This window comes from Taeniopygia guttata, chromosome Z (genome assembly GCF_048771995.1).
Source record: "Taeniopygia guttata chromosome Z, bTaeGut7.mat, whole genome shotgun sequence".
Classification (NCBI taxonomy): domain Eukaryota; kingdom Metazoa; phylum Chordata; class Aves; order Passeriformes; family Estrildidae; genus Taeniopygia; species Taeniopygia guttata.
In genome coordinates, this window is record NC_133063.1 from 49,677,866 (window position 1) to 49,696,301 (window position 18,436).

The window sequence follows — 18,436 nt, forward strand, 5'->3', positions numbered from 1 at the left end:
TAGCTGCCTATAACATTCCTCTATCTTGACTATGTAGTTCTGTTAGAATGAGTTATTTGGAACCTTGCTGAAAAGTAAAGAAAGAGTAAATGGCTCCTTGTTAATCCTAGTGACCAAGTTGATTAAAACTTTTGTTGTCACTTTGATTCAAACTTCTGAGATTAACTTTAGGAAATTGCAGATCTAATTTCCATACATATTTGTGTCATTGTTTCCCTTCCCTAGGTGGAGGTCTTATGAATGCTTTTTATTATCTTCTGACTCTTCAGTAACATGTGCAGTTAGGAAAGTATAGACAGCTTAAAATACTGCTTTTGAAGGAAGTTCTCAATTGTGTTGGGGGCTTTTTTTTATCTTAAATGAATTTTCATGTTTTGAAGGTATGATTTTCAAAGAAATAATGAATTTGTCTATATTTGTTATTCCCAATTTTAATAACTTTTTTGCAATTTTGTTTTCTTTTTAGCCGGTTTGTGCCGCCACAGACAAGCTCTGGTAACAGATTTTTGGCACAACAGAACAGTCCAGTGCCTAGTCCATACGCTCCTCAAAGCCCTGCAGGATACATGCCATATTCACATCCTCCAAGTTATACAGCTCATCCTCAAATGCAGCAAGGTAAGTCTGTGATGTTTGTTTCATTTTCCTATTTCATGTCAACTTTACTTGCATGTGCACATTTCATGGGTTTCTAATTTATTTGAAGGAGTTGCATACTTAATGCAAGTCTTTGAGGCAGGTATATTTAAGCTTTGCTTTTTTTGGCTGGAAAATGTGGTGGTATCTACTTTGTTTTAAAAAAGATAAACAGAAGAAGAAAAGGTAAAACACATTAATGTTGCAATGCTCCCGTTTGTATCCAATTTGCATTGTTGCCCTGTATATATGACAGTGAAAATAATCTAAGCAACCCCAAAGTTGTATTTGTTAGCTGGGAGCATCACTTACCTGTACTAAGGAAAGCCTCATTCCTGCCAATAAAAAGTTAAGTTTTCTTAACTTTAGAGATTCTTCAGTTAACTTTAGAGATTCTTTAGCCTTACTGGCCCTTTTTAGTGTCGGATTAATTCTACGTTAGCTAGAATTATGCTCAAGGTATGCAGTTACTGTCAAAGACGACCTTCAGAACAATGGATTTTTGTTCTTCCCTTGTCTGAAAACAATCCTGAACACATGATCAGTATTAAGTTATCTAGGGCTTTTTTTTTTTTTTTGATAAGTAGAACTCTGCTGTATTCTTTTAAATAATTTTTTCTTAAAGTTTAATCTTGTGCTTAGAATATATATACAGTTGTTTTATATGTAATATGTCCCATGAACGCCTTGAAAGTTACTAAGGTAGTGAGTTCAAGTTATACAGAAGTAAACAAAGTTTTCTGGAATCCGTAAGAAAGATACTGACTATAATTAGAATAGATATGGATAGAAAATTGGCTAATTTGTACGTGGAATTAATATTTTAAATGCTTTTGAAAAATCTTAGCTAATGTGTTTTCAATCAAGGTATCTGTAGCAACTTGGATTCTTGTTCAGATTCCAGACCTCTTGCATCCAATATTTTGATATCCACCATCAGGGTGTTTTCTCTGAATCTTTTCAAGTTTATGGATGCATGGCTGTATCAATACAGTAAATTTTTTTTTGTATTCCAGCTTCCGCATCCAGTCCCATTGTCACAGCTGGGATGAGGAATCTCCATGAAAATAAAGTTTCAAGTCAGTTGTCTGGAAATTCAGCTAATCATCATACTGATAATTCTAGACATGGCTCAAATGAAGACTACCTACAGATGGTGCACAGACTCAGTAGTGATGTATGTTATCTAATCAATTTATTATGATAAAACAGATATTTATTGTGATTAAGCAAGTATGTGTTTTACTGCCTTAGAAGTCAGATACTTTATGATGCTGTTGAGGAATAAAACTACTGAAGATAGATTTCAATTTCAGATGTGTAGACTCATTTGAAAATGGCAGACTATCAAAACATAGTACCTCCTCTTTGGCTCTAATTGGAGAAATGCTAGACATAGAAAGTAGTAAATGTTGTAAACTTGCATTTTTATCCGTTTGTGCACTTTCTTAATGGTGCATATGTGGTGCCTGTGTTTTATTTGTAATTATAACTTTTAAAGCTGATTTTAGAAGCTATGATACAGAAAACAATTTGAAGAATATTGAATAAAGTTTTGCAGCTCTGTATGAATAATAATTATAATGTTGCAGCCTTTTCTGCTTTGGAGAAGACTTTTATGAATGAGTATTTTAAGAATCAAAAAAGTCAAGAACTTAAATTATTTTATTCATTTTAGGATTTTATTTCTTTAAAAAAGCTAATACATTGTGTTTCTTTGAAATGCAAAATCAGCAAGTATGCCCTCAAAGGTTCACAACACATTCATTCAATTTAAGGACAATTTTTGGTAAACTTGAGAGCATTCCTAGAATATAATTCATCATTTGGTGAAGCTCCAAACTAAGGAAGTGTAAATGCATGTTTCTAAAAATTTGTCAGCTGTGTTAGGTATAACATCTCTACCCAAAATGTTGTATACGTAGTTAGTCTGTTTAGTTAATTTAGTAGAAGTTGTCTTTGCCTGTGTGTTTGACAATCATGGTTAAAGATCTTCTCCTGACTTAAAACATACTTGAGAAGCAGGTAAGCTTATTTTTCAATATGGGTGTGTTTCTGAGATTTATTACAAGTCAAAGAAAAGTCAGTTTGGGGAAAAAAATCAGTTCTATAATTTCCATGTGGTAGAGAAATGAGTAACTCAATAGGATATCAGTTCCGTTGCACTTAAAATAGCATCATATACTTTTGATACAGAACTCATTTTATTGTGCTGGTCTGAATATTAATACAATTAAACTCCTTTGCCCATGAGGATTTCCTCAGAAGGTAAAAACTCTTTTTACAAGCACTATTGAAAAAAAAAAAAAACACAAACCACAAAACATAATTAGCACCACAGTGTAAGTGTAGGTTTATTGTGCTGTGAATGGAAAGAAAAAAATCTAATGCAATTGTGTGATAAGTGCCCATAGGTGCTAAAACTGATGACATCTGATTTCTTATGGATTTGTGTTCTTGGAGTTGCAATCACCTTAAGCCAATAAACTTCAACTCTTTCCCTTTTAGCAGCGTCATCTACCCTTTCATATGGCTACACGTGTGGAATTTAGCTGTTCGGCCACGTCAGAGTGTGATTGTCCATCTATCAAGGAGGCTGCTATCTCCTTGAAATACCAATTTTGTTTTCTATTTCACTACTGAATGCTGTTTTCTTTCATGCAGATGTGTAAAAACATAATTACAATTAAACCTTTTAACATTCTGTTTATTTGGTTTATATTGGTCAAAAGGTTAAAAAGTATTTATCACACAGATAATTCAGATTAAAAAAATAAAGGAAAGAAAAGGCTATATGAAAATATTGCTTTTAGACAGATACCTCAAGAAGAGCCACATTAGAATGTTAACTACTGAAATAACTAATTTAATTAGGAAACATGAAATAACTTCTTTGGAGACTTCATTCATTTGTAGCTCTGTACCTTTTGGAAGAATGACATTTTTAGAATTTGTTTGTGATTACAGAAATTTACTCCTCATAGATACAGATTTTGCTAGCTTCTTTTTTTTTTTTCTTTCCCCAAAGATTCTTATAAATGCTGTACAAAAAGCAGTAGTTGAAGTGGGAAATACCATTCTATAATTGAAGTTTAGTTAGGGCACTGCATGAATGAGTAGTTGTGACCAGCAGAGGGCTCCACAAAAGCATTGGAAAAACGCATGTGAAACTCTGATTGGAGATTGGAATAGTGTGTTTCACGCTTTATGTAAGGATAGTGTGCGGGTAAAAAATGCACATTTATATTGCTAAAAATAGAGTATGGACATAATTACATTGCAATTAGTATTATATTATGAAAAAGTTTGTCAGAAATTATTGATTGCTTTGGAGCAGGTTGGGGAAGTGCTTTGTATTGCTATTGAGTTGTTTCCTATTTAACTCTTACAGCTAAAATCACTCTAGCTGTGTTTTACATGAGACTAACCCAGCTGCTGTAATGGGACTGCTGGTAATTCTGTTCAGTCCTGGCTTCTATATGCTGAGGATACAAATAAAATGTGTTACTTTGTTGACCTATAAAAGCAAGGTAGCATTCTAGATAGTCTTTTAAGAGTAGATTATGTAAAAAAAAGTTTTAAAAAACATTTGTTTCAAATGGTGATGTATAAAGGTCATGCATCTTTACTATGAGTACTCTTTACTATGAGTACTTGCAACAAAAATGGAATATCAGTGTAAAGTCAAAAGTGCTTGTCTAGCTAGAAAACATACACAAAGATTTATTTTTATGTGCGTTTTGTGTGATTATAGATTCTTCTTAAGTCTCGTTGGAGCATTGCTTATATTATAGTTTAATAGTCTAAATTACAAAGATTTTAATGTGACTCTTTTTCATTTCTTGTGTGCTTTTTGCCCAATTCATTTTATCAGTTTATGTACTAAAATCAGTTTATATTTTAACAGATATTTATGTTCATCTGTTAACTTTATTTATTATTCTTACTTTAGGATGGCGATCCTTCAATAAGGAATGCTGTGTCTTTTTCCTTGAGGTCACCACAGTCAGTCTGCTCTCCAGCTGGAAGTGATGGAGCTCTTAAAGGTAGTCTAGCAGTCATATATATGTCAATTTATTTTTCCCAGTTTGAAAGAACAGACAATTTAAAGGGGTATTTGTTTTCCATCCTGAGTTTTGTATTTAAATAGTATTACAGACTATGCCATTATGTTTTGGATGCAAAATTATTTTGAGCCCTGATCCAGGAGAAATTTCTGATGGTGTGACAATTAATCTATCATCCTTCAAAATAAAGCTCAAATTTATGGAGGACAGAAGGATTTAAAATCCTTTCCAATCTGAGAATTAAATTCTTTTTAAGAATTCAGTTGCTCTAAATAAGAAAAGTTTTAAAGGCAGCATTACGAGTATTGAACCCTTAACCAGTTCAGAAGTATTTTAATATTCAGCACTTTTCTTAATTACTATAATGAAAATTTAAAAATATTAAAATAAATTAGCTCAATATACATAGCATAAATGAAGCCTGAAAACCTTAGCTGTGGAGAGGTATAGCATGAACTGTCTGTCAGTTGAGAAAAAACAGAAAAAATATTGCTCAAAATAATTATTTATATTAAAATCCACTTGGTAAGGTAGGGGTTGGGACATATCTTGTTAGTTTTCTTTTCCAGTGATTGTACATTACAGGGCAATAATTGAAAAATGAAACAGTCCTTTCTTCTCTATAGACCTGAAACAAAAAAATAAGTCTTACTGGGTGATCATTTTAGGCAGTGAAGAGGACAGAAGAAGGTGGAGATTACAGTAAAGGTTAAGGCATTAAATTGCAGCCTGGATAAAAGACATGTTTGTCAGGGGTGGACCTCAGGGTAGCCTTTCCATGCCTATGAAGGGATTATCAGGAAGACCTGAGTCAGTCTTTTCATTGTTATGGAAAAAGGATGAAATATAATGGACTTAAATTTAAATAGGAGGTTCTAACTAGATCTAAGAAAAAACTTTTTCACTATTAGGACAGGCAAGCAGTGGAAAAGGATCCCCATAGAATCTGTGAGTTTTCTGTCCTTGGAGATTTTCAGGATCAGATTGGATAAAACGTGATATAATGTGTCCCTGCCTTACCCTGCTTTGAGCATGAGGATGAGCTAAACATCTTCTGAGGTCCCTTCTTAACTGAATTATCCTATGGTTCAGGTGGCAGTGAGAAGTATGTGTATAGGATGCCAGGAGCTTCAGTATTTCAGGATGTCTTGTTATAAAGGGCTTCCTGTAAGCCTTGTGGAAATGTGGTTACTTTTCACTCTTTGTCAAACTTATAGGTTTAACAAGGTTGTGGATCTAAGTTAGCCCACTCATATATGTGATTACCACTCAGTCAGGCAATATTTGAATTTATTTTTTTTTTGTTAAAACTACTGCTGTTTCAATTGGCTGTCTCAGAACCCAGTTTTGAAGGGATACCTTTTCAGATTATTTCTGAAAACAGACTGATTGTATAGTTCAGATTGTAATGTTTCAGTGGTAGCAGTGAAGTGAAGAAAGAACTTTCTGATTTATCTCTGTTAACTTTACTTTTCCATTTGATAAATTGCACGGCTGAAATACTGCTGCTAATGGTGTTAACATTTTGCTCTCCTTAAGACATTAATGAACCCTGATCAAGAGAACCAGTTCTTGATGCTCCATCTAGGATTTTAGAAATGTATAGAAGAGTTGTAAATAATTTCAGTGTTATTAAGAACATGGGAACCCCTACAGAGAATTTTTGGGCTATGATTTGTAGTGAAAGTTGATGAATACAACAAGTATTTATGCTGAGCTCTTTGTTGCTCTTTTATTAGTCCCTGCAAGTTTGGTTAGCAGGTGACAAATCTTGATAAAGAAAAATGCGCAAAATACTTACCATTTGTCTGGAAGGACAAAAAGAACGGCAAAATGTGTAACTAATCATAATCAGAGGGAGATTTCAGGAAGGTTGTTATAATGTTGGAACTTCCTTATATAACATAGAGGTTTGAGGCATTTACTGAAGGTTACAAGACTTTTGGAGAAATGGACAGCATGATTGCTCAGTCTTGAATTACCTTCACACTGAATGTAGCTGTCTGTTTGACAGAATCTAAATGAGGGAGAAGTTTTGCTTGCGACACAAGCAAATATTTGAGAGATGGCAGGACTCATGTGGTTTGGGTGGTTATTAATTTATTCAGTGGGGTAACATTTCACTGTCTTTTCTTCACTTCTGCTTCACTAAAGGTACAAGAGCAGCTGAAGTCTAATCCCAAATTTTTTTTTTGTTTTAGCTATCTGTTTTCATGCTGTCATCTGTTGCTAGTGGATGACTTTTTTAAAAAACTCATTCTGTGAATAGAGTATGGAGCAATATGGAGTGTTTTCCCCTTGTTGATGTCATAAAATATCCCCTGAATTCCATTACTGAAGATCAGTTAGTCATCAGAATTTTTTATCCATTTGTTCTACTTTCCTACTGCTATGGAACCTCACATTTTATTTTAATTCTTTTTTTTTTTTTTTTTTTTTTTTTTTTTTTTTTTTTCTTGAGAAAACTTCTGAAGGATTGGATAAAGGAAAGGCTTCCACAATGTTTTTAGTCCACTGCTGTTCATAACATTTTCAGGCCTGTTTACATACAGTTGCCTAAATAATTAGGAAAACATCTGTAAGGACTAGCAACAACTCTTACAAAATTATGCAATTTTGCACTCTTTTTCACAAATAGGTTGTATTCCCTCCATAAATTGTTAATATTTGATTATTTTCTGAATAATTTGGAACAATCACATCTATTTTCTTTGGGCTTTACAGAGCTTCTCCAGTCAGATTGCATACACTTGGTCTCTGAATATAGAATAGATAACAAGAATAATTAGGAATCTTCTCAAATCTATATTGTATACTTCAGTACTCTCTCTTCAGTGCTAGTTGTGAAGAAAAAATACCATCTTCCCTTCTCTCCTTCAAAAGAATGGCAGAAAACATTTATTCAAGTTTTTTTTTTTCCTGATAGCACCAAAATAAACATTCATTCTTGTTTTTCCTTCAAGTTTTAACTTTGCATGCAAGGAGGCTCTAAATACAACCATTCTGAGGTAGAACAGCAAAAGCTGAGTTTTTCATGAGGTATTTTAAACTCTGGGTGGGACTCTCCTCTGAAAACTATTGGAAAAGGATATGGAAAGTGAATACAATCTCTCCCTAAAAACTTCTCAAATCTATGTTCTTTATCTCTCTCATATGCTATCTCTTCAAGCTTGAATTTTGAATTAAGTTATACACCTTGAAAATAAGAATCAGTGTTGTTTCCTAATCAAAATAAGTAGCATTTTCTTTATGTCTAATGCAAATTTTGGGAAGCTTTCCAGAGGAAGATTCTAGGATTTTAGAAAAAGCTGAAGTAAAGGACTTGACGTCTTGCCATCTTTCCACAGTACCTTGGCTGAGCTGTAGCAGTACTACTCTCAGTAACTTCCATGTATTTTAAAATGTCACTAACAGTGTTTCCTTAGTTTTGCCATAGATCTTATTCAAATTCTTAGTGCTAGAAAGCTCCTAAGGCTTACCCTGAATCATTTTTGTTGCAGTTAGTCATGATGCTTCATGACTTCTTTCCAATGGGCAAAGAAAAACAGATCACATCCTTTTTTTTTAATATCAGACATTTACATATCAAAGAACATTATCATGTCTTGCACTAATCTAATCTACAAAGTGAACATCACAGTTTCTATTACCTTTACTTAAGTCATTGTTTCTGAGCTTCCAATTGTCTTTGATATTTTTATCTGACTTTTAATTGGTCTGCATATGTTTTGATGTTCTTATGTCCTAAGTCATAGATATATCTCTATTTGAAGATTTAGGATGAGTAGTCAGGAAAGTACTAAAGACTACTTTGAGTGATGCTACTGTTGTATATACGAGTATAGCTGCTGTTTGCTGATAACTTAGATTTATACTGCAAGTTGTTTTAAGCATTCTACTGTCTTTCTATAGAGCTTGTCTATCTTCCTCTTATGGTTTGCAATTAAAAGATAAATAAGAAGTTTGTGCTTCTTGTCACTGAATTTTTTTTTGTTTCAGAAAATTACTCAAATTAGTCAAGAAATCTTTTGATTCTATTTTTAAAAGCAGGGTTGGTCTCTTAAAGACTTAGGATCAAAACCATTAATGATATTTACATTAATAAAATTGCCTCTAATTCTGTTACATTAGAAGATATTAATGACAAATATTTTAAACTGTTATTCTTATGATAGTGCTCTGGAAAGCTGCACTTGTTCACATATACTCACTTCATTTTTATTAAGAAAAATTGAATTTGCATGAACATAGCTTCACAGTAGGGCTTACAGTAATCAACGTATTTTTGTCTAGATGACACTAGAATAACACTCTTGATCTTGTTAGTGAAAGTACTGTGAGAAGCTATATGGAAAGCCATGCTAGCATCCAGATATGGCACTCAACTCTCTTCAATATTTGATGATAGTTATTTTTAACAAATTCCTTTTGGAATGCCATTTCTTCATTATCTCAATTTATACAGAAAAATTGTTCTAGTGTGTACTTCAGTCATACAGGCTATGTGTTATACTCTGGGTAGGCCTTTCATCATCCTTTTGAACATACTGTTCTTCCCTTTTTGAGTCTTCCGGAGGCACGAATTCTCAAAGTGATTATTACCAATTTTGAGACTGGTTTAACCAGAGTTCCACAGTGAATTTGTCTGATCCCATTTTTATGAAAATCTTCTGTTTATGTGAAGGTGATAAATAAGATTATGTCAAGGAAAAAAAGAAAAAAAAATATGCACTTCATTTACATATTTTAGCTACAGTCTCTTAAAATCTGCTGGCAATGGTGTGTTCCTCAGGTTCTGTAATCACAAAGTTCCTAGCTTTTCCAACAGACAAATTTCATTGTGAATACAATATGAATGCTCTGGTTCTTTTCTCTAACCTCTGCACATAGGAACTTGTTTACAATGTAATTACTCATATGTGAATTTTAATAATTCACATGTAGCACATATGCATTTCTTAAAGCCTCTCTTTTCAAATGCTTTTCCAGTACAATGTCTGGAATGTTGTGTCTGAGTTTATACACCAATTTGATACCTGTTTAAATCACGTTCGAGGAGTGTGGGTGATCACTTTCCTATAGATTTAAAAAAGTACTTGAACATTCTTGAAGTTTCTCTCCAACGTGAATGTATGAACCAAGTATTAAACACCAGTCTTCATTTGTTCGCTAGAAGTTTTTCCAGCTGTCATGCTTAGAGAATGATGCTTCTGGCAAAACAGGGTGTAGGATGGTTGAAAGGCTTTTATCAACATCTGAGAACCTTTGCCTACAAGGGAGTTAGAAGAGTGTGAAGATACTGTTTCATTTGACCCTTTGGAAGTTGTTACTGTGCAAGTGGAAAGATAATAATTTTTTAAATACTGAAAAATATGTGAGTTCTAACTTCCCGAGAACCTTAGTAAATGATTTTAAATCATGTGGATCACAACAGAGTGAGTGTTGGATCAGTGGTGTGACTTTGCTGCATCATCTTTGGAAGGCAAGTGACATGAAGAGACTTAGAGATGATCAGAGGAGATATCATGAATAATTAAAGAAGGTGTGAGTATTGTGGTGTGATTAGCAAGTACAGACAAAACCGTAAGATGGAGATGTCTGTGATATGTGCAGTCTCCTGGACAGAAGCTTCTTTGCTATCCAAGCTAGTGATACACATTGAGCAAGTAGAGCCAGGGTAAACAAACCAGAAGTGGATTCAAAACCTTACATTTTAAAGAAGGCTAAGTCTCTGTCAATGCAATTAAATTCTTTTTATAGTTGATTGCAAAATACAGAATTGGTAAGATACAATTCAAGAATCACAGAAAAAAAGGTGTTTGCAGATTGCTACAGCAGTTAATAGAACTTCTTCCATACTTAGCGCCATCTATGAGTAGGAACCAATAGAAGAACTAAGAAATTTAGACAACCAACCCTAGGATTATCATGGGTGGTCAGAATGATTGTTGCTGAAAAACTAGAGAGTTATTGTTGATGGGTGTGTTTGTTCTCTGTAGAGACCTCATTTTCTATGATGGTACCTACTTCTCAGCTGTGTTTGGTGTTATCTGGTTGGCTGTCAATATTTGCTGTTCAGTAAAGATACAGTGATCTTCCTGAATCAGGGAAGAACCTCCCTTTAACCTGCCTGCTATATAAAGAGAGCATGCACAAAATTCTTTTAATTATACTAGCTATGGAAAATCAACTATAGAAAGTCACGCTTATTTTTCTCCTGAATTATTGCCCAGCCTTAGATTTAGATTTTTAAATTGTCTAAATATTTCTCTGTTCTAAAATAAGAAATATGGTAATTTCATAAATATAATTTCTGAAGATTTGTGTATTATTTACTGCATTGGCAGCATTTTGTAGAACAAATGTTCTCAGTCTTGGTTCAACTGGTTCAGCAAACTCATCATAACTGTCTGTGTTTCCTTTAAGTTTTGGGGTTTTTTTTTTTCTGTCATCCAGTCTTGGTAAAGATACTTATTCTCAGATATATAATTGCCTAAGACTTCTCTCATAGGAAATACTCCAGATTCCACTGTTAATAGACAAAGCTCTGTCTGTATAATGGGTATAGTTTTCATAGACTTATTAAGGTTGAAAAGATCATCTGTTCCAACCTTCAAAGAAAAACCATCATGTCAGCTAAACCCTAGCACCAAGTGCCATGTCCAGTTGTTTCTTGAACACCTCTAGAAATGGTGACTGCCCACCTCCCTGTCCAGCCCATTCCAGTGCCTACCTATCCTTTTAGTGAAGAAATTCCTAAGATCCAACCTGAACCTCTTCTAGTTCAGTTTGAGGCTGTTTCTTCCAGTTGTCTGGGAGAATAGGCTGATCCCCACCTGGCCACAACATCCTTTCAGGTGGCTTTAGACAGTGATGAAGTTTCCCTGAACCTCCTTCTCCCCAGGATAAACACTCCCAGCTCCATCAGCCACTCCTCGCTGGACTTATACTCCATCTCTCTTCCCCTCCTCTAGTCATGCTCCAGTACCTCAGTGTCTTTCTTGTAGTGAGGGGTCCAGAACTGAACAAAGCATTCAAGATATGTCTTCACCAGTGCCAAGTACAGGAGAACAATCACTGCCCTGGTACTGCTGGCCACGCTATTGCTGATACAGGCCAGGTGCCTTTGGTCTTCTTGGCCACCTGGGTACTTCACTGGCTTTTGTTTGAAGTCTCAGAATGTGCTATGTGTCTGTTGTGTGGTACCTGTTCAAAACTGCTAAGGTTTGTGGTAGGGTGAATCTGTTCAAGAATGTGTCATATTTTTCAGCTTCTTTTCACCTCCATACATAGCCATTTTAGCTTCTGAGCCTCCTTGTTGTCAGAGGCTTAACCATCATTATACATCTCAGAAATATGTGACATTATTGTTGGAACATGGTATTTTAAAATGCAGCTTATTGGTCTTACTATCAAAACGTTTCTAGAATCTCCTTTAAGAGGAAGGTATTTTCTAATATTTATTCGTAGTGCTGCCTAGGAGAGGCAAAACTTTACTTTTGTGTCTTCATTTACTGGATTCTAAGACTGTTCAATGGAATGCAGTGAAATCCTTCTGGCCTCCTCAAGTCTATTCAAAGATAAAAAGAACCACTTTATCTTTTGCTGCAGTCTTACTTTTCAACATGAGAAATGCCAAATTAATGCCAAATCAGATCTTGTCATATTTATCTGTAAAGCTAGGACAAGGGAGAATAAAGTCTGTCCTCTGTGTTTAGAAGCATAACTCTGAAAAATAGTAAGTGTTCCATTGTTGCAACTTTAAAAGTACTTATATAAGAGATAAATCAAGATTAAGATGTCTATAATATCTCTTTGAAAAGTTCTAAGTTGCCTCTACTATTTGTAGAAATATCCTGCAGGTTGTACTTCCTGAGTGGTAGTCATTACCATAAAATAAATTAGTAGCTAAGAATTCCTGCTACACATTACATTTAATATTTCAAATTAACCAAAGAAATAGCAGGGGAGGAGCATAACAAGAATAGGAATCTTTTGAAAAGCAAGGGAAAATCTTCTGAAGGTGTAATGAGAACTTTGGTACTGGTGGGTGAGTGTGTTATCTGATTTAAGGAAAGGAAGAAGAGTAGTAGAACTGTTCTGAAAATTAGGATAAGTCAAAACAGGGCTTCCCAACTTTGTGGGTGTTATTGACAGAATATGGATTTGTTGCTGAGGGCCAAGAAGGCTTAAGATGTGATGTGACATCACATGAAGGGCATGTAATACCCTGCTCACTACATACAGAAATTGTGGCATTTTTACAGAATGGTCTAGGGAGACAAAAGCATAGCAATCAGTGCAAAAAGGCCATCAGTAAAAGCACACTTTTCATGTAAATTGAAGCTTCGCCAGAGATAACCATTCTGTTTTTTCATCTATGGTTTGGTACATTGCTTAATGATTTTTAACACTTCCAAAAATGTTGGGTAGAAATTTAAGCTGCAAAATAAAGCTGCTTTCTTGTTTAGTGGTGCTTCTTGAATGAAGCATACAGGACTTGCGTTCCACTTAATTTTTACTTGTTAGAAGTCCTGACCTATGATGACCTGGCCAGAATGACTAATAATAACCTCAGTCACTGCTTTATGAAGATCAGTATTTCTCCAATGGATGAATGGAATCTGAATGATTGCTTTAGGAAGAGGAGTCTGTGTGTATTCCCCACCTTGCACAGTATTCCCTTCTAAGCCGGAACTATAGCTCAAAATTATAACTGGGACAGGTTAAAAAGCATCTCTGTTTTTCAGACTTTTTTCTAGGCTAACAGTTACAGGAAGGTGATTAGTTGGAGGACTTAAAATGTAATTAATTGGAGAAATTATTTAATTAGAAGTGTCCTCTCTTTAAATTTTCTGTAGATACCCTCAAATCCTGGAAAGAGTGCACATACAAGCAAAAATTCATACATTAAACAAAAAAGGAGGGGAGATAAAGCAGAGAATGGTAAAAAGATGCCTTTAGATAATTAGTTTTTCCTATATAGTAATGAATGGGGGAGGTTGGAATAAATTTATCCAAAATAATATTTAAAAAAATAAAGAAAATAAAAGAAAAATAATTTAAAATAACTGTCAGAATCCAAGTTAAGGAGGTTGTGTATGTTTTGGTTCTGTTTTTTTTTTTTTTTTTTTAAATTAAAAATGTGTGGCTGAAATGGCTAGTGCCTATATACTGATCATTAAGTCTTCATCACTGGACCTTAATAAGAATCTTTTTGATCTTTACTTTTTCCTGTCGTCAACTTGCTTTTGTTGATCATTTTCTAATAGCTGATATTCTGAACCTTAAGCACTACTTTTATTTATTCTTATTTGGTGGTGGGGTTTTTTGTTCCGTCTTCTCTGAAATGATCCCTTCTCTACTTGCAGTGGATAGCTAAAATTCCTAGGAAATACACTGCAACTATCTAGATTGCATCTTGATCTAGAGATGATGTGCTTCCTACCAGTCTTATTTAGACCTTTTGTGAACCCAGTTATATGTAGAGATACACATTAAAAGTATGCAGGTTATATTTAGTGTGTTTTTATATAAACATGAAACAACATAACTGTTCAGTTTTTCTGAATTATTATTCTAGGATCAAGACAACCTTTAATCCAACAATCTCAGCCTCCACCTTATTCATCACCTAGAGATGTTCCCCCAGACATATTGTTAGATTCTCCAGAAAGAAAGCAAAAGAAACAAAAGAAAATGAAGTTAGGCAAGGATGAAAAAGACCAGACTGAAAAAGCTGCAATGTATGATATCATTAGCTCTCCTTCCAAGGACTCCACTAAGCTTACATTAAGACTGTCTCGTGTAAGATCTTCGGATATGGACCAGCAGGATGATATGCTTTCTGGTTTGGAAAACAGCAGTGTGTCAGAGGGTGATATTCCTTTTAATGTGCAGTACCCAGGACAGACTTCTAAAACACCCGTTACTCCACAGGATGTTAACCGCCCACTAAACGCTGCTCAGTGTTTGCCGCAGCATGAACAGACAGCTTTCCTTCAGGCACAACAAGTGCCTGTTTTACAACAGAACACTTCAGTTGCTGCAAAACAACCTCAAACTCCTGTGGTACAGACACAGCAACAGGTTTCGCAACAAGGAGCTATAACGTCATATGATGAAGTAGAATTGGATGCATTGGCTGAAATTGAGCGGATAGAACGTGAATCAGCTATTGAAAGGGAGCGATTTTCAAAAGAAGTGCAAGATAAAGGTAAAAGGATTGTGTGTGTGTATATACACTATATATTATATAAATATATATATATGCATATAAACCCCACATATATATATATATATAAAAAAAGGCTTCCTGTCATTGTCACATAGTTCAATTCTGTTTACAACAGTGTAGGTTCTTTGGCAACGTTCATCTCCATTCCCTTCCAACAATGAAATGTAATCTTTCATATATGCATATTTTGAATATCTCATATTCTTTATTTGGGGTCTTAATGGATGGAAAGTGAAATTCTTATGTTTGAAAATTCTTTTAAAATACTCTTACTTCTAACCATGAGACTGAATGAAGTACAGTTAATGTTGTTTATAGTTTCTAAAATCCCAGCAGTACCATAAATCAAAATTTGCAGTAAGTTTTGGCAGTTGTATTATTAATCCATGTTCCCATTTAAGAAAATGCAGGAAAACTGTTTTATCCCATTTTTATTCATATCCCCATTTGGATTTAATGTGAAGGAGATGTTAGACTAAAATCACATCTGTTCTGTTCTTTTGAAGGTAGTGTAATGATTGGGTAATATATGCAATTATGTTGTCACTAATGTTTGTTCAGCTGGTTATTAATAATTATGTAGGCATTAGAAACTTTAGGGAACTACCATATATCTCTATGGTCTGTAGCACAGAACCAGGTGGGCCTCTGAAATGTTTTATCTTCACTTTGGTAGGTGCACTTGTTGTCTTAATGGATTTAATTTAATCTATCTTTTTTTTTTTTTAAATTACTGTTTCTTTTTCTGTTGTAAACTGGTTTGAACGTCTTCAGTTTCAGATGTATTTAATGAATTAGATAGTAATAATTTACCATAAGTATTTTTCAGAATCTTCCTCTGCACCATGTTTAACTTCTGAGAAAAAAAAAAGTTTTGTACCATAATCCTAATTTATTAGATACTCTCAAGAAACGTCTTGCAGAATGGAAAATGGTGAAAATTCTGATTTTGGAAGTTCATAGGTGAAAATGGTCCATGTTGACATACTTGCATGGAATGAATTTACACACAGTTTGGGTCTTTAACCAGTAGGAAGGGTGCAAATTTTCTTCCTATTCAAAGTGGTTTTTCACTATTTTTAGTGATGCCTGAAAGGTGAAGGGAGGAGAGCGTTGTGTGTGTGTGTATGTGTGTGTGTGTGTTTGTACACATGGTTGCAATACTAAAAGGTTTAACTTCTAAGATGTTTCTTATTTGGTAACTAAATCAAATCTTTTTAGGAAAAGCTATTTATGAATATAAGGAGAAAATGTGTGCTCACCTCAAAAGAGATCGCTACTCATCTCTACTGTATTTAATTTTAATTTAATGAGGTGGAGAATTTGTTTATTTGCTTAAATCCCTTCCATTAATTTTAAATTTATTGTTGGAGAGCTTGTGGTTTGTGGCCTGTTATTTCAAAAGCTACATTTATGTCCACACACTTGAAATAGCTTTTCTACCATGTTTTGCCTGAGGAGCAGCTGACAAATGCACAACAGGTTTCAAACACTTTGATCAAGAATGAAAACACATTTTCTGTTTTGTTTTGGCTTTCAGGAAATGTTGACCATTAGTTGTAAAGTTTGTTTATGATAATCATCATAATCAAATCAGAGCCTTGATTTGTTTCTTTTGGGGAAAGGAGTGATTTTTATAGAGACTGTGACCTTTCCTATTCATCACTGGTCAATGTCCATCTTCCCAAATACAGATTCTGACCTTACGGTTCCCCTTACCTGCATGCTCTGGTAGGTCTCAGATCTCCCTGAGTTCCTATAATTGCTATAAATCAGGTACAAGAGTTGCTGCCCTATACTGGGACAAATGACCACTGTTTATTCACTTGTGCTAAGTTGCCTCTATGATAGACAGCAGCGCTTTTCAATTTTTCACGCTGGTTCTTGAGGTTTCAGCCATAAGTGCATAGTATTTAGTAGAAAGATTTTTAGCAGTCTTATAACAGATTTCTTGAAGATGTTACCTTGGAGAAATATAGTTCTTACTTTTTGGGTAATACTTTTGCCATTGCTTCTAAATTTATGCTATGTCTAGAATCCGATACGCTCTGGGATTGTTCTAGTTAGAGCTGTTTGGTTTTGTGGGGCTGCAAGAGAAAGTATCCTCTATTGTTCCTATAGGAATATGTCTGTTAGACATACATTAAATAATTTCTAAATATGTAATGTGTTTCTGCAAAGCAACATAGTGTATTTTTACAAAATCCTGTCATTTGTGCCTTTTTGTAAATGTTCACATTATGTCAGGAATCACATTATGTCAAGAAGAGAGTGTGGGTGTAGCAAGTGCTCGGTCTAATTAGAGTGGGAGTACATAAAGCCAGCTGATGCTTTAGAATAGCAAGCATACCTTTAGATAACTTACTCAAAATGTTAGCACATGCTAAAATGTGCATGAAAGTGTCTTAGCTGCTTTTGTAACAGAGGCATGGGAATGCATATTACAGCCATACTGTCTTTTCTGTGTATACTTACACTGGTTTCCATAAAGTACTTTCAGTAAAGTGGTACTGAAAAGTTCTGATAGTAGATTAGTGGTCTTTTCTGTCCTTTATTTTATATATGACATTTCCATAGTTCTATACTCCCAACACAAATTTTCAAATGCTTTCTTTTTAATAGTAGGGGTTTGGTTGGAGGACATGTTCTTCTGAGGCTAATAACCAGTAGTGTGGAGGAGTTTATTTCAGAGAAGCAGCAGAGATTTTGGGGGGACATTCTTACTAAAAATTAGACACCTTGACTAAGGCAATGGTGAGGTCTGGGTATTTTGTTGTTGTTGTTGTGGGTTTTTTTGGGGTTTTTTTTTTGTTTGTTTGTTTTTTTTTAATGCTGAGGTCCTTTTATTATGTTTGGTACTGTGGTAAATGGGGATTGGTGCCTTGTGGTAATTATATTACTTTCTGTAACAAATCACTGTTCCTAATAAAACTATTAAAATATTTAGCTTCCACCAAACAAAGTCTCTTAAAATGGGAAGCAGTCTGTGTTTCAGAAGAGGAACACAGGATTTTGCAGAAGTGTCTTCTTCTCTGTAAAGCAGCTTCTCTTTCTGAAATCTGATTTTCATGCTTTTGCTTTATTTGCTTTATGAAAAAGGAATCTTTAGTGCAAAAATCACTAATTCAAAATCTGACAAATTTGAGCTACTGTGTGTCAGATATGCATAAGGAGTTATTTTATAATATAGATTTCCTTCCTCATATCCAAGTACTTTTTATAGCTGTGTTTTTATAATTCTATCATTTTGGGCTTCTTGGTTCTTGGATTGAGAGTATATCCTCTTCACAGATTGTGATAGAGAGGTGCAAAGTTTAACAAGTTGGTTTCATCTTGTCTTCTGTGTGGAAGGGCAGGAGTTAATCTCCTCTTTGTACTTTATCCTCAAGAAAGGAATTCATCTCTCCTTTCTGCTTTATCCTCTCTGTTAAGTAATTTTTCTGTATTTGTTAGTGAAAGGAGATTTTGAAGATCTAGGCATTTGGCACCAAAAGTT

At 34.4% G+C, this 18,436-nt stretch overlaps 1 protein-coding gene across 6 annotated transcripts in view; it reads left to right on the forward strand.

Moving 5' to 3' along the window:
- NIPBL (NIPBL cohesin loading factor) overlaps positions 1–18,436 on the forward strand; it is a 158,749-nt gene that overhangs the window by 74,248 nt on the left and 66,065 nt on the right. For 4 of the 6 annotated variants that reach the window (XM_072921996.1, XM_072921997.1, XM_072921999.1 and 1 more), the window contains 4 exons: positions 467–618; positions 1,653–1,813; positions 4,589–4,682; positions 14,287–14,919. In XM_072921996.1, the coding sequence (XP_072778097.1) occupies positions 467–618; positions 1,653–1,813; positions 4,589–4,682; positions 14,287–14,919 (1,040 nt within the window). The remainder of the gene's footprint in view (positions 1–466; positions 619–1,652; positions 1,814–4,588; positions 4,683–14,286; positions 14,920–18,436) is intronic. The other 2 variants (XM_072921998.1, XM_072922000.1) reach the window with 1 other exon arrangement.